The sequence below is a fragment of the Lycorma delicatula genome, chromosome 5 (genome assembly GCF_047948215.1).
Source record: "Lycorma delicatula isolate Av1 chromosome 5, ASM4794821v1, whole genome shotgun sequence".
Classification (NCBI taxonomy): Eukaryota; Metazoa; Arthropoda; class Insecta; order Hemiptera; family Fulgoridae; genus Lycorma; species Lycorma delicatula.
Window position 1 is genome coordinate 126,454,954 of NC_134459.1, and position 15,245 is coordinate 126,470,198.

The 15,245-nt window shown below is 32.7% G+C and overlaps 1 protein-coding gene across 3 annotated transcripts in view; it reads left to right on the forward strand.

Moving 5' to 3' along the window:
* Positions 1 to 77: 77 nt before the first annotated feature.
* Tfb4 (transcription factor B4) overlaps positions 78 to 15,245 on the forward strand; it is a 50,566-nt gene continuing 35,398 nt past the window's right edge. The window contains exons 1-3 of one of the 3 annotated variants that reach the window (XM_075367014.1): positions 78 to 232; positions 11,874 to 12,051; positions 12,774 to 12,977. In XM_075367014.1, the coding sequence (XP_075223129.1) occupies positions 11,999 to 12,051; positions 12,774 to 12,977 (257 nt within the window). In that variant the 5' untranslated portion in view covers positions 78 to 232; positions 11,874 to 11,998. Of the gene's footprint in view, positions 233 to 7,996; positions 8,212 to 11,873; positions 12,052 to 12,773; positions 12,978 to 15,245 lie in introns of those variants that run through there. The other 2 variants (XM_075367013.1, XM_075367012.1) reach the window with 2 other exon arrangements.

A 15,245-nucleotide genomic window follows, 5' to 3' on the forward strand; every position in this document is an offset into this window, starting at 1 on the left:
CATAAAAAGAACTCATAGTTAATTACATAATTAGTTTAGGTAAGGTAAATAACGTTTCCGTTAGTAGTTTGTTTGGCGAATGGGTCATATGAGCTGTGTGAACTATTAGTTCTCTAGATCCAGTAACAAAGAGAGTTTCTGTTTGCAGATAGGAATACAGGGAGCAAACCTTCATCTGCAATCGTAGTTTAGCAACACTGCTTCATAATTTCGCCTTCGCCAAAGTTCTTATGTCAGTAATATATTACAATTACGTAACTAATTTTAAATCTACTTCAGTAAAACAAAGCTTGTCTTTGATCTTGTCATGGTTTTAGTTTTATATTTAACTATATGATCGTAGATAGTGACATTAATTAATGATTATTTTTATTTCTACCAATCATAACCATACAACGTACACAATTAACAACGCTGTACGCAAATAAAACATATTAAACAAAACATACGCTATAAATCATCTCGTAAATCTTAACTAATTTGATGTCAATAAAATCTAATTTGTCAGCGAAATAATAAAAAAAAAAAAATCGTTAAAAGATATTATGATTATGATGCTAATTTTAATGTAAAAATCGTATTTATTAAAAAACCAACCAATTACCGTAGTTCCACAGTTAATCACATTATTATAATGTGTAATATTATATTACACTATTTCCATATTAGTTTTATAAATATTTTTTCTCCTTTTTTATTGTCTTCAGTCATTTGACTGGTTTGATGCAGCTCTCCAAGATTCCCTATCTAGTGCTAGTCGTTTCATTTCAGTATACCCTCTACATCCTACATCCCTAACAATTTGCTTTACATATTCCAAACATGGTCTGCCTACACAATTTTTCCCTTCTACCTGTCCTTCCAATATTAAAGCGACTTCCAGGATGCCTTAGTATGTGGCCTATAAGTCTGTCTCTTCTTTTAACTATATTTTTCCAAATGCTTCTTTCTTCATCTATTTGCCGCAATACCTCTTCATTTGTCACTTTATCCATCCATCTGATTTTTAACATTGTCCTATAGCACCACATTTCAAAACCTTCTAATCTTTTCTTCTCAGATATTCCGATTGTCCAAGTTTCATTTCCTTATAAAACGACACTCCAAACATATACTTTCAAAAATCTTTTCCTGACATTTAAATTAATTTTTGATGTAAACAAATTATATTTCTTACTGAAGGCTCGTTTCGCTTGTGCTATTCAGCATTTTATATCGCTCCTGCTTCGTCCATCTTTAGTAAATCTGCTTCCCAAATAACAAAATTCTTCTACCTCCATAATCTTTTCTCCTCCTATTTTCAGATTCAGTTGTCCATCTTTGTTCTTTCTACTACATTTCATTACTTTTGTTTTGTTCTTGTTTATTTTCATGCGATAGTTCTTGCGTAGAACTTCATCTATGCCATTCATTGTTTCTTCTAAATCCTTTTTACTCTCTGCTAGAATTACTATATCATCAGCAAATCGTATCATCTTTATCTTTTCACCTTGTACTGTTACTCGGAATCTAAATTGTTCTTTAACATCATTAACTGCTAGTTCCATGTAAAGATTAAAAAGTAACGGAGATAGGGAACATCCTTGTCGGTCCCTTTCTTATTACGGCTTCTTTCTTGTTCTTCAATTATTACTGTTTCTGTTTGGTTCCTGTAAATGTTAGCAATTGTTCTTCTATCTCTGTATTTGAACCCTAATTTTTTTAAAATGCTGAACATTTTATTCCAGTCTACGTTATCGAATGCCTTTTCTAGGTCTATAAACGCAAAGTCGGTTGGTTTGTTTTTCTTTAATCTTCCTTCTACTATTAATCTGAGGCCTAAAATTGCTTCCCTTGTCCCTATACTTTTCCTGAAACCAAATCGGTCTTTTCCCAACACTTCTTCCACTCTCCTCTCAATTCTTCTGTATAGAATTCTAGTTAAGATTTTTGATGCATGACTAGTTAAACTAATTGTTCTGCATTCTTCACATTTATCTGCCCCTGCTTTCTTTGTTATCATGACTATAACACTTTTTTTGAAGTCTGACGGAAATTCCCCTTTTTCATAAATATTACACACCAGTTTGTATAATCTATCAATCGCTTCCTCACCTGCACTGCGCAGTAATTTTACAGGTATTCCGTCTATTCCAGGAGCCTTTCTGCCATTTAAATCTTTTAATGCTCTCTTAAATTCAGATCTCAGTATTGTTTCTCCCATTTCATCCTCCTCAACTTCCTCTTCTTCCTCTATAACACCATTTTCTAATTCATTTCCTCCGTATAATTCTTCAATATATTCCACCCATCTATCAACTTTACCTTTCGTATTATATATTGGTGTACCATCTTTGTTTAACACGTTATTAGATTTTAATTTATGTACCCTAAAATTTTCCTTAACTTTCCTGTATGCTCCGTCTATTTTACCAATGTTCATTTCTCTTTCCACTTCTGAACACTTTTCTTTAATCCACTCTTCTTTCGCCAGTTTGCACTTCCTGTTTATAGCATTTCTTAATTGCTGATAGTTCCTTTTACTTTCTTCATCACTAGCATTCTTATATTTTCTACGTTCATCCATCAGCTGCAATATATCGTCTGAAACCCAAGGTTTTCTGCCAGTTCTCTTTATTCCGCCTAAGTTTGCTTCTGCTGATTTAAGAATTTCCTTTTTGACATTCTCCCATTCTTCTTCTACATTTTCTACCGTATCTTTTTTACTCAGACCTCTTGCGATGTCCTCCTCAAAAATCTTTTTTACCTCCTCTTCCTCAAGCTTCTCTAAATTCCACCGATTCATGTGACACCTTTTCTTCAGGCTTTTAAACCCCAATCTACATTTCATTATCACCAAATGTCTGCTCCAGGGTAAGTTTTGCAGTCAACGAGTTGATTTCTAAATCTTTGCTTAACCATGATATAATCTATCTGATACCTTGCAGTATCGCCTGGCTTTTTCCAAGTGTATATTCTTCTATTATGATTTTTAAATTGGGTGTTGGCAATTACTAAATTATACTTCGTGCAAAACTCTAAGTCGGTCCCCTGTTTCATTCCTTTTGCCCAGCCTGTATTCACCAACTATATTTCCTTCCTTCCTTTTCCAACGCTTGCATTCCAATCTCCAACTATTATTAAATTTTCATCTCCTTTTACGTGTTTAATTGCTTCATCAATCTCTTCGTATACACACTCTTAACTCATCATCATCATGGGCGCTTGTAGGCATATAGACGTTAACAATCGTTTTCGGTTTAGGTTTTGATTTTATCCTTATTACAATGATTCTATCGCTATGTGTTTTGAAATACTCTATTCTCATCCCTATCTTCTTGTTCATTATGAAACCTACTCCTGCCTGCCCATTATTTGAAGCTGAGTTAATTATTCTAAAATCACCTGACCAAAAGTCTCCTTCCTCTTCTGACTGAACCTCACTAATTCCTACTACATCCGCATTTATCCTATCCATCTCCCTTTATAAATTTTCTAGCCTACCAACCTTTTTTAAACTTCTAACATTCCACGCTCCGACTCATAGAATGTTATTTTTTAATTTTCTGGTGACCCCTTCCTTAGTAGTCCCCACCCAGCGATCCGAACGGGGGACGAGCTTACCTTCGGAATATTTTACCAAGGAAGGCGCCTCCATCATTGCTATATGAAAATGCAGAGAGCCACATTTTCTTGGAAAAAGAGCAGCTGTAGTTTTCCATTGCTTTCAGCTGCGCAGTACTCAGAGGACTGAGTTATGTTGATATGGCCGTTTAAGTCATTCTGACTCATGCCCTTAACAACTACTGAAAGAGCTGCTGCCCTCTTTCAGGAATCATTTCTTAGTCTGGCTCTCAACAGATACCTCTCTGATATGGTTGCACCTTCGGTCCAGCTACTCTGTATCCCTGAGCACTCAAGCCCCCTCATTAACGGCAAGGTCTCATGATTCATAGAGGAGGATTTTTTCTCTACTCACTAAATTAACTCATTACCTACACATAATATAACTCCACCCAGTATCTCCTCCTCTTCGACATTATTGTCGTGTATAGAACTGAAATCAATTTGTGTAATTTTACAGTTAAATCCTCGGGAATTAGGTCTAACATCGGTTCAAGTATTAAATAATTTTTCTCACAGTTTTACAAACTGCCTTCCTGAAGTTTACATTTATTTCTATAGATTTTTCTTTTGCCAATTCTATTGTGTCTTCTTAATTGAATTTTACATTCTTTTGGGCAATTAATTTTTAACACATACCCAGACATTCTCAATTACATTTAAGTCGGGTTGATAATAAGGTGGTAATCTGACAACTGTGAATAGTATGTTTTTTTTTTTTCAGCAAACAAAGAATCTATTTTGTACGTTTTAATCGCGGTTTATGTAGTTTTATCAGCTTGTACAATTCAGGTTTAAACATTTCATGTGAAAATAGTATTTTGTTTTTATGAGCCAGTCGATTATGTCTTGTTTTTTTAATTCGAATTAGGGGCTAGATTTATTTAAACATTGTGATACGGTGCGTTGTCCATAACTTTGCAGATCTTGGTGACAGATTCTGTAGGCAATTGAGACAATCTATTTTGAAAATTATTAAAAGTCATATTGTCATGGCAATCGCCCGATTTTTAACGCGACATAAATATTGAGTATTTTAGATAAAGCCGCCTTCTCCCGCATTACTATTATTGCTCGATTTTCGGCTCTTCTGAAGAACCAACGGTCCACGCTTAATCCTCGTGGGAATTTCATTTACATATAAAATTGGACGATTTGGTTTTTTAATAATGGCAGAAGTTTTCCTCAGAGAGAGGCATTCCATGCCTTAAGTGAAACTTTTTCAACGTTCTTTTACGAGGAGTATTGAATTTATTTCCATCAGTTTCGTGTTCTTCTTGTTGCTTTAAAATCTGCTGAAGGAATCTAACGAATACACCGGTCGCTTTAGAAGTACGAGTCTGAATTTCTTTTACATTTTTGTTTGTCCTTCAGCTTCTTTCTTCATAAAATTACAAATATTGAGAGTAACTGCTAGAGTCTGACTTTTGATAATCCTCTCCCCCCGCCGCCAATTTTATCGGTTTTTTCTGACTTTATGGGTTTTATCTTTATACTGCAATAAATCAAATTTACAAACAATTAAAATAGTTAACTAAAAAATAACATTTCTTTATGACCCTAACACTATTAATAAACTTATTAACAACAACTACGAATGAAGGTCAGTTTACTCGGGGTTTTGATCTCTACTAAGTTGTTTACCCCCACCACAAATTATTGTTGCAATGCTGCGGCGCATCCAATTTCTATCCGTGTAACGCTGGCTTACCTCGTCTAATTTAACCTCGTTAAATATTAAATTACCCGATATAAAATCTAAAATCACAACAGGATATTGATACAAATTTAAAAATTACTCTCGTCGCTACGGGAATATGTAATTTTTTTATAATCATTTTAAAATCAAAGACAGTAAAGCGACATATTTTTGTAAGTTTACAATCAACGTGGTGAAAACAATATATGCCAAGATTATTAATTTTTGAACGCTCGTCCTATTTCTAAGTAATAACCAAAAAAATTATTTCCGAAGTCGCTATTCTCCATTTTAAATTTATTTTCGGTGTAACTGAAAATTTATGATACGGAATGAAAATGGAATTACTATTGTTTAAGAATTTATCATTAAAAAAAAACTCAAAGAACAATCAAATGCAGAAATTAATTTGTCTCATTGTGAAAATTCCTCAGTAGTTTTAAATACCCTATTATTTAAAGATAAAATATGTTAAAGCTATATGTTGAATATGCTATATATATGTTAAAGCTATTTAAAGCAATATGTTAAAGCTTTCTTTAACATATTGCAAAATATTTGTAGAATGAATTTTTAGTTTTTATTTATTTAGGTTACTTCTAATTTTAGTTATTGTACAAAGATATTTATTATATATACATTTTAATGTCAACTCTCATTTCTGTTAATAATCATAAGTCATGTTTCCAGAAAACTCGTATCAATTTTTTAAATTCGTTGCTAATTCCCTTTAATTAATTTATCATTTCCGATATCTTAAAGATGGAATACATTTTAAAATCTAGTAACAATTTTAGGGAGGGGAAAATATAAATAATTTAGTCATTGATCTCTATATAACAGAATAGGGAATCTTATGACGTAAAATACAATTTAGTGTTCAATATTGAAGCATACTCCAACGCCGCAGAATGAGCGGCTGGAAATTAAATAAAACCATTGTAAGCAAGCTTGCGCGACTATAATCGTGATTGTAGGGATCTTTATTTTAAACCACCGGGTTGGTTGGTGGTGAACGCGTCTTCCCAAATCAGCTGATTTGGAAGTCGAGAGTTCCAGCGTTCAAGTCTTAGTAAAGGCAGTTACGGATTTGAATCGTGGATACCGGTGTTCTTTGGTGGTTGGGTTTTGAATTAACCACACATCTCAGGAATGGTTGAACTGACACTGTAAAAGACTACACTTCATTTATGCATACATATCATCCTCTGAAGTAATACCTGAACGGCAATTCCCAGAGGCTAAACAGGAAATGTATTTTAAACATCCCTAAACAAGGGATGTTTATTTGACTCAAGCCAGATGGTCGACCTTTTCTTTTCCTATTTAGCCTCCGGGAATCACCGTCAGGTATTACTTAGAGGATGAATGAGAATGATATGTATGAATGTAAGTGAAGTGTAGTCTTGTACAGGCTCAGGTTGACCATTTCTAAGGTGTGTGGTTAATTGAAACCTAACCACCAAAGAAAACACTGGTATCCACGATCTAGCATTCAAATCGGTAAAAAAGTAACTGCCTACTAGGATTTGAACATTAGAATCCTTCACTTAGAAATCAGCTGATTTGCGAAGACGCGTTCACTATTAAACCAACCCAGTAGGTTAGATGGTCGACCTTCTTTTTTTCCTGTTTAGCCTGCGGTAACTACAGTTTAGATAATTCTTTAGAGGATGAATGAGGATGATATGTATGAGTGTAATTGAAGTGTAGTCTTGTACATTCTCAGTTCGACCGTTCCTGAGATGTGTGGTTAATTGAAACCCAACCACCAAAGAACACCGGTATCCACGATCTAGTATTCAAATCCGTGTAAAAATAACTGTATTTGCTAGGACTTGAACGCTGGAACTCTCGACTTCCAAATCAGCTGATTTGGGAAGACGCGTTCACCACTAGACCAACCCGGTGGTAGATGGTCGACTTGGGACTGTACAAGACCACACTTCATTTACATTCATACATATCATCCAATTCATCCTCTGAACTAATACCGTACGGTGGTTTCTGAGGCTAAAGCAAAAATCATATAACCAAATGAACGGTCAGTTTCGCAACACAAGTAGAAATTTACGGACAGTTGTAGAAAATTTATTATTTCAGATATGTGGTTATATAGAGATCAGTGTTCAAAATACAAAATCAGAACACTTATACTGCATCGGTTTAAAACGTGGTCTTATCTGTACACTTACACTTACTTTTGCGCTTGCGCCGTTTCATTTTATTTATTCTACCACTCATTTAGTGGCGCTAGTTTTTGCTTAAAATTTTACAAATTCTGATACATGGGATCCCCTATCCAGTTACACAGAGTAAAGTGAATTTTGTTAATGTCAGTAACACTGTTAGAAAAAAAAATCATTCATATAATAAACAACATGGTTAAGTATAAAAAATCGAATTTTCAACATAAGGTTGATAAAAGAAATAAGCTTGATGACAAATTATTTTCAATCAACCTTTAATTTTAAACAAATATGATGAAATAAAAAAATACATTTTAATGATGTAAGCAAATTCAGAACTCTACGCTAAATGTTATAATGAAAGTATTATAACCCTTCAGTACGCATTACACTACTCAACAGAAAATAATAAAATAGTTTAGTAAACTAATATAATATTAAACTACATTTAAGATACTCGTTTGAGTATAGCTTTCAAGATAAATCTTTGAACAGTTCATTGGTGAGCAGTTTGTGAGTGTGGATGGCGTCGCTTTTGTGGTTGCCGTACTGTTATTGCTATTAATTATCTTATTTTAGTTTCTCTTAAAGAGTTGTGTGTCATTTATCGCGAGTAAGTACGGTTTCTGCTAATCATACTCTTTTTAATGTAACATTCATTGTCGAAAGTTTTTCGGAAATAAATTCATATCACTTATATTGTTTATGGAATGGCAGAGCGTAAGTATCGCCGATTAACTGCGTCAGTTTGTATATTCTTTCAAATTCTGATCAGTATAATGCCAAAAGTAAGGAATTCAGTAGTTCGGTGATTGAAAGTTTGATATTCCTTGTTCTTTAACTGAAATTTGCTGATCACTTTTGTTGACAGCAGTATCCTTATAGAACTAGTGTGGTTATTGTTTTTTAGACAGCTTCATGCTTTACCCAATTAATTATACTTCTACCCCGTTATTTAATAGAAGGTGAAACTCTGGTAGTTTCTTTTGCAGCATGTTTAATTACAACAAAGTTAGGTTGAGGAGTCAAGCTAGTCTATGGGACAGCAATCCCATTCCACCCTATTCTGACCCGAACCTTATTTTTATATAAATTAAATGTGCAATAAAATTTTCATTTGGTAGTTAACATGTCAGATAAAAAATAATTGTCATAATTATTGTTTTTAACCAAAAGTTACCTTTTAACCTATTTATTTATTACTTAATAAAACTGGTAAAATTAAAAATTTTAAATGTTTTTATTTTTAAGATAAATTAATTGTTGCTTTTAACCATTATGATGGAATAGAATTATTTTATTAAAGAATTGTATAAGGTTGTCCCCAAAGGTTGTTAAGTATAAAATAATGTTTCATGAGCTGTGAGGGTGTAAAAAGTCTGGCTACTAGTAAGTACAAATGAATGATTTGATCAAGTAGGCTGATGTGTTATAAGTTTGTATTGAAATTGAAGATAACAATTGCTTTTTTTCTGAATAAATTAAATTCTTTCATGTACAATTCTTTTAGTAAATCATACTTGCATTACTGTTTTGATACTGTGAAATTTTGTGAATTGAATTGTAATTAAGAGGCGGTAGTAGATAAAAAAAAATTTTAATTAATTTTTACAGTTTTTGGTATTTCTGAGCAATTATCTCATCACCTTCAATTTTTTTTTCATATTTTAATATACCATAGTTAGTAAGTATGCTTAGGATCACAAAAACACAAGATCTGAATATTGGTAAGGAGGTTAGGACAGTGGGTGACCAATACAAGGTCAAAGTCTGTGCTGCATTATCAGTACTGTAGTCAATTAAAAATCAGTTTTGTGAGTTTTGATGACTTGTTTAGATGTTAATCCATTCTGTGGAGAGAGACTAGCATTAAGGTTAAGGTTAGAGTTTTTGTGGAGAGTGGAGTAAACCATAAACCTAACCTTAATAATCAGAATCACCATTGAAGATGACTGATGGGCTCTTCCTAAGGTGATGTCCATCATACACATGGAATAGCACAGAACATGTATTATATTCTATTTCTATGTGACTATATTATTGTTTAAACATAACTTTTTCCGATTGTTCTATGAGATTGTGTTTAGTATTGCTATATTTCTGTAATTTATCTCTAACCTCTCCACAAAAGTCTAACTTAACCCTACCATATCACCTCAGAATGGATTAGCATCCAAACAGGTTTCAGTAACTCAAAAGACTGATAGCTAATTGATTATAGGACTGATAATGTGGCTCGGACTTTGTCCTTGTGTTTCCTGCAAAGTAAACCTGTTTTCTGACATTTAGATCTTTTGTTTTCGTACGCTTGTTTCCTAAGCATATTATTTACTGTGGTGTATTAACATATGAACAAAATTGAAGTTGATCAAGAAATTAAGAGTTTTTCAATATTAAAAATCTTGTTATTATTTGAAGTCCATAATAAGTAAATTTGATAGGTGTGACATTTTGTATCTGTTAAATAACTTGCACATTACATCTGTGAGTAAAATGTTTTATTATTCTTTGATTGCTATCTTTACAGAAACAAATCTGTTGCAAAATGCATCAACATTGACATTCCTTTTTCAGCTGCTACAAATCCTTTTGGCCTCCGAATGGGAGACAAACATACAGACATGAGCACTATCCTTAAATATAGTGACAGTCTTACTTGTTTTGACAGATCATGATCTCGTGTTCATGACTGTGGAAGAAATCCTCAGTCCCTGATTTCATATTGACAAAGTAACCCTCTGGTATTTCTTCAGATGCAGTGGGTTTTATAATTATATCAACTACATGCGGTTGAATTTGCATAGCAAATGCATGTTCACAGTCATATGGGGCAACAATACTTTAGTATATTCATTTAGTCTGGCCTGTCTACCAAGTGCATCAAGCATTGCTCGATGTAACTTTCACCAGCTAGCAAAACTCTGTCCCAATTCTGATGACCATTCAGGCTGATGCTTTAATGCCTATTATGCAGTGGCAGTTGCAGCATTTGCCCTACACTGGTGACCAAGTGATTCTTCTTCAAATTGATCCTACCTTGGTTAAAATGCCCACATACTATAAATTTCCTGTTGCCTTGCTTTGTTTATTTTGTCACTGTTCATTTTGAAATCAACTTTCACATTAGCATACAAGTGATTGTTATGCAAGAATTATTCAAGTGCCGTTTTATTTTATTAGCATAGACTCAAATAGAGTTTGCCAGTAGTTTTTGAAATTGGAAACTTCTGGGCACGGTTTTTGTAATCCGCATTTGATTTTTAAATGAGCCCATTAGATGACTGTGACAAACATTGCTTTTTAATATAGGATAATTAGAGTGTGCAGGTAACAATTTGTTTATAGTTTTTGTGTATATTATAATTTATTTTCAAAGTATTTAAACATATATATTTGTTCGTTCCACTGTAGCAGCTCAATGGCTGAACCGATTTGGATGTATGATCATGTGTTGGAATCCTTACATTACTCTGGGGGTGTCTGTAGGCTATGTATGTAAGGATGTATTATAAGGATTTCAACACATGGTTATACATCTAAATCGGTTCAGTCATTGAGTTGCTATGGTGCAACAAACAAACAAACATACATACACCCTAAATATATTACATGCTAGTAATGTAAAAATTAACAATCTTGAAGAAAGTTGAGATCCCATTACAGCTTTAAAGCATTGTGTTAAAAGTAAGTAATCATGATAAGTAACTGTCAAAGAAATAGTCGGTGGCTAGGGTATATTTTTAACAGAAAATAGGGATTTATTGATCTGAAAACATAAAGGAAAGGAGAATATAGGTCATCTGTTACTTGACAGTATTTGGTCATGTACCACTGTTTTCAAAGGAACACTAATGGATTGACTGGGAAATGTTTTTATACTTGGCTTTTTTCTCTTTGGATTTGTTGTATTATTTTCATCTTAGGCCACTAAAGCAAGCCCAGTAAGTAAAGCACTTCAAAAACAATGACCAAGTGAAAGTTAAACCTTGTTTGCTGTTAAAAGTAGTATAAAAATTCTTTTAGTTGTTACACCTGAATTAAATTGTTTTTAAATGTTTTCCACATCAACTGCTTTTTTAAAAAAATTAAATTCTGTAAACAACTTAGATGGACTTGAGAACAGTTTACAGATGATAAAAATAAAGAATTAAATGCATATTTTTATCGTTAAACAATCATAATCAGAATTAGTTTATTGTTATAATAATATGATCTTAGTGCTTTATTTTTACTTTGTGCAAGTGGTTATTGAGCATACATCTAGTTGTGTTATTCCTGTAACTATTTAGCGTAGATAAATCTGTAAAATATTTATTACAAATAAAATATGTTAATATAATTGTTAAGCTTTATTTATTATTAATGTACACTTTAATTTTCAGACGTTGAGACTAGCCTTTTGGTAATTGTTTTGGATACCAATCCAGCCCAGCGCATTATTATTGAAGAACCTTCTAAGTTACAACATTGTGTAGAATGTGTTATAGCGTTTGCAAATTCTCATTTAATGCTAAAACCCATAAACAAGTTAGCTGTTATTTCATCAAATACAGAATCAAGGTGAGTGAATTTATTACATTTAATTTATCATATGAGATTTCACTTAAAATTTTTTCTTACCTTATACATTAAATTAAATGTTGGAATTGAAAGAAGCCTCTTATCCAATGTAAAAATTTGATTATGAAATAATAAATTTGATGAAATTATAATTTCCTGACCTAAAAAGTAGAGGAAGTAGCTTATTTTAATTAGTTATATTACTTAACATTTCTCTGGTAGAATTTTTTTAGCTTTAGTGTTTAGTTTCAGGAAATAAAACTGTATCAAATATAAAATGTACAGTGACCATCACTTTGTCTCTAGAAGTAAATGATAATTATTATTTGGTTCCAAAAGGCTCCACCACATTATTATTCTGCTCTTTGTAAAAATAATTGACCACACAGAGTTTTATCATTGTGTAGAAATATGCAGTTTAAGTTATAGATTGTAATAAATGAACTTAACTGATGGAACATATTTTATTTGTTGTACACAGTTCGTTACATATCATTACATTGACTTCCATAGTGGAATGGTAGTTTCTGTTTTATGTGCAGTTTGAATTCCAAGACCAACTTTGCTTTTTATAATACTCTTGACTACTTCACTCTTTTACCTCAAAAAAAAAATATTTTTAGTCTTTGTTCTTTTCCATGTGTATTCTCTTTGATGTTTAAATCTAGTTCGTATTAACAGCAGTTTTTTATTTGTTTTTAATTTTGATTTTTTTGTTACAGTACATTTATATATCCTAGTAAAAATACAAATGAGTCATTACTGGGGTCTAGGCAACGAGATGGTCAATATGAATTATTCACTCATGTTGAAAGAACTGTAAGAGAAAATTTGCAGTGTGTTATTTTAAACAGTCAAACACCTAAAATAGGAACAGATTCTTTAATAGCTGGTGCATTAGCGATGGCTTTATGTTATATTCACAGGTAAGTGTGATAAATATTCTATTGTTTGCATGTTTGATTAGCAGTTGAAGATATAAGATCTTAAAATGTAATATTTTTAAAAAAAGTTTACTGAAAAAAGGTAACATACTAAATCAGAGCTTTTTCTTTTCTATTTTTAAAATTGTAAATGAGAGGAAAATTAGCTATTTATAATTTTTATTTTTTTTTGTCTTCAGTCATTTGACTGGTTTGATGCAGCTCTCCAAGATTCCCTATCTAGTGCTAGTCGTTTCATTTCAGTATACCCTCTACATCCTACATCCCTAACAATTTGTTTTACATATTCCAAACGTGGCCTGCATACACAATTTTTCCCTTCTACCTGTCCTTCCAATATTAAAGCGACTATTCCAGGATGCCTTAGTATGTGGCCTATAAGTCTGTCTCTTCTTTTAACTATATTTTTCCAAATGCTTCTTTCTTCATCTATTTGCCGCAATACCTCTTCATTTGTCACTTTATCCATCCATCTGATTTTTAACATTGTCCTATAGCACCACGTATCAAAAGCTTCTAATCTTTTCTTCTCAGGTACTCTGATTGTTCAAGTTACACTTCCATATGAAGCTACACTCCAGACATACACTTTCAAAAAATCTTTTCCTGATGTTTAAATTAATTTTTGATGTAAACAAATTGTATTTCTTACTGAAGGCTCGTTTCGCTTGTGCTATTCAGCATTTTATATCGCTCCTGCTTCGTCCATCTTTAGTAAATCTGCTTCCCAAATAACAAAATTCTTCTACCTCCATAATCTTTTCTCCTCCTATTTTCAGATTCAGTTGTCCATCTTTGTTATTTCTACTACATTTCATTACTTTTGTTTTGTTCTAGTTTATTTTCATGCGATAGTTCTTGCGTAGAACTTCATCTATGCCATTCATTGTTTCTTCTAAATCCTTTTTACTCTCCGCTAGAATTACTATATCATCAGCAAATCGTAGCATCTTAATCTTTTCACTTTGTACTGTTACTCGGAATTTAAATTGTTCTTTAACATCATTAACTGCTAGTTCCATGTAAAGATTAAAAAGTAACGGAGATAGGGAACATCCTTGTCGGTCCCTTTCTTATTACGGCTTCTTTCTTGTTCTTCAATTATTACTGTTTCTGTTTGGTTCCTGTAAATGTTAGCAATTGTTCTTCTATCTCTGTATTTGAACCCTAATTTTTTTAAAATGCTGGACATTTTATTCCAGTCTACGTTATCGAATGCCTTTTCTAGGTCTATAAACGCCAAGTATGTTGGTTTGTTTTTCTTTAATCTTCCTTCTACTATTAATCTGAGGCCTAAAATTGCTTCCCTTGTCCCTATACTTTTCCTGAAACCAAATCGGTCTTTTCCCAACACTTCTTCCACTCTCCTCTCAATTCTTCTGTATAGAATTCTAGTTAAGATTTTTGATGCATGACTAGTTAAACTAATTGTTCTGCATTCTTCACATTTATCTGCCCCTGCTTTCTTTGTTATCATGACTATAACACTTTTTTTGAAGTCTGACGGAAATTCCCCTTTTTCATAAATATTACACACCAGTTTGTATAATCTATATCAATCGCTTCCTCACTTGCACTGCGCAGTAATTCTACAGGTATTCCGTCTTCCAGGAGCCTTTCTGCCAATTAAATCTTTTAATGCTCTCTTAAATTCAGATCTCAGTATTGTTTCTCCCATTTCATCTTCCTCAACTTCCTCTTCTTCCTCTATAACACTATTTTCTAATTCATTTCCTCCGTATAACTCTTCAATATATTCCACCCATCTATCAACTTTACCTTTCGTATTATATATTGGTGTACCATCTTTGTTTAACACATTATTAGATTTTAATTTATGTACCCCAAAATTTTCCTTAACTTTCCTGTATGCTCCGTCTATTTTACCAATGTTCATTTCTCTTTCCACTTCTGAACACTTTTCTTTAATCCACTCTTCTTTCGCCAGTTTGCACTTCCTGTTTATAGCATTTCTTAATTGCTGATAGTTCCTTTTACTTTCTTCATCACTAGCATTCTTATATTTTCTTCGTTCATCCTTCAGCTGCAATATATCGTCTGAAAGCCAAGGTTTTCTGCCAGTTCTCTTTATTCCGCCTAAGTTTGCTTCTGCTGATTTAAGAATTTCCTTTTTGACATTCTCCCATTCTTCTTCTACATTTTCTACCTTATCTTTTTTACTCAGACCTCTTGCGATGTCCTCCTCAAAAATCTTTTTTACCTCCTCTTCCTCAAGCTTCTCTAAATTCC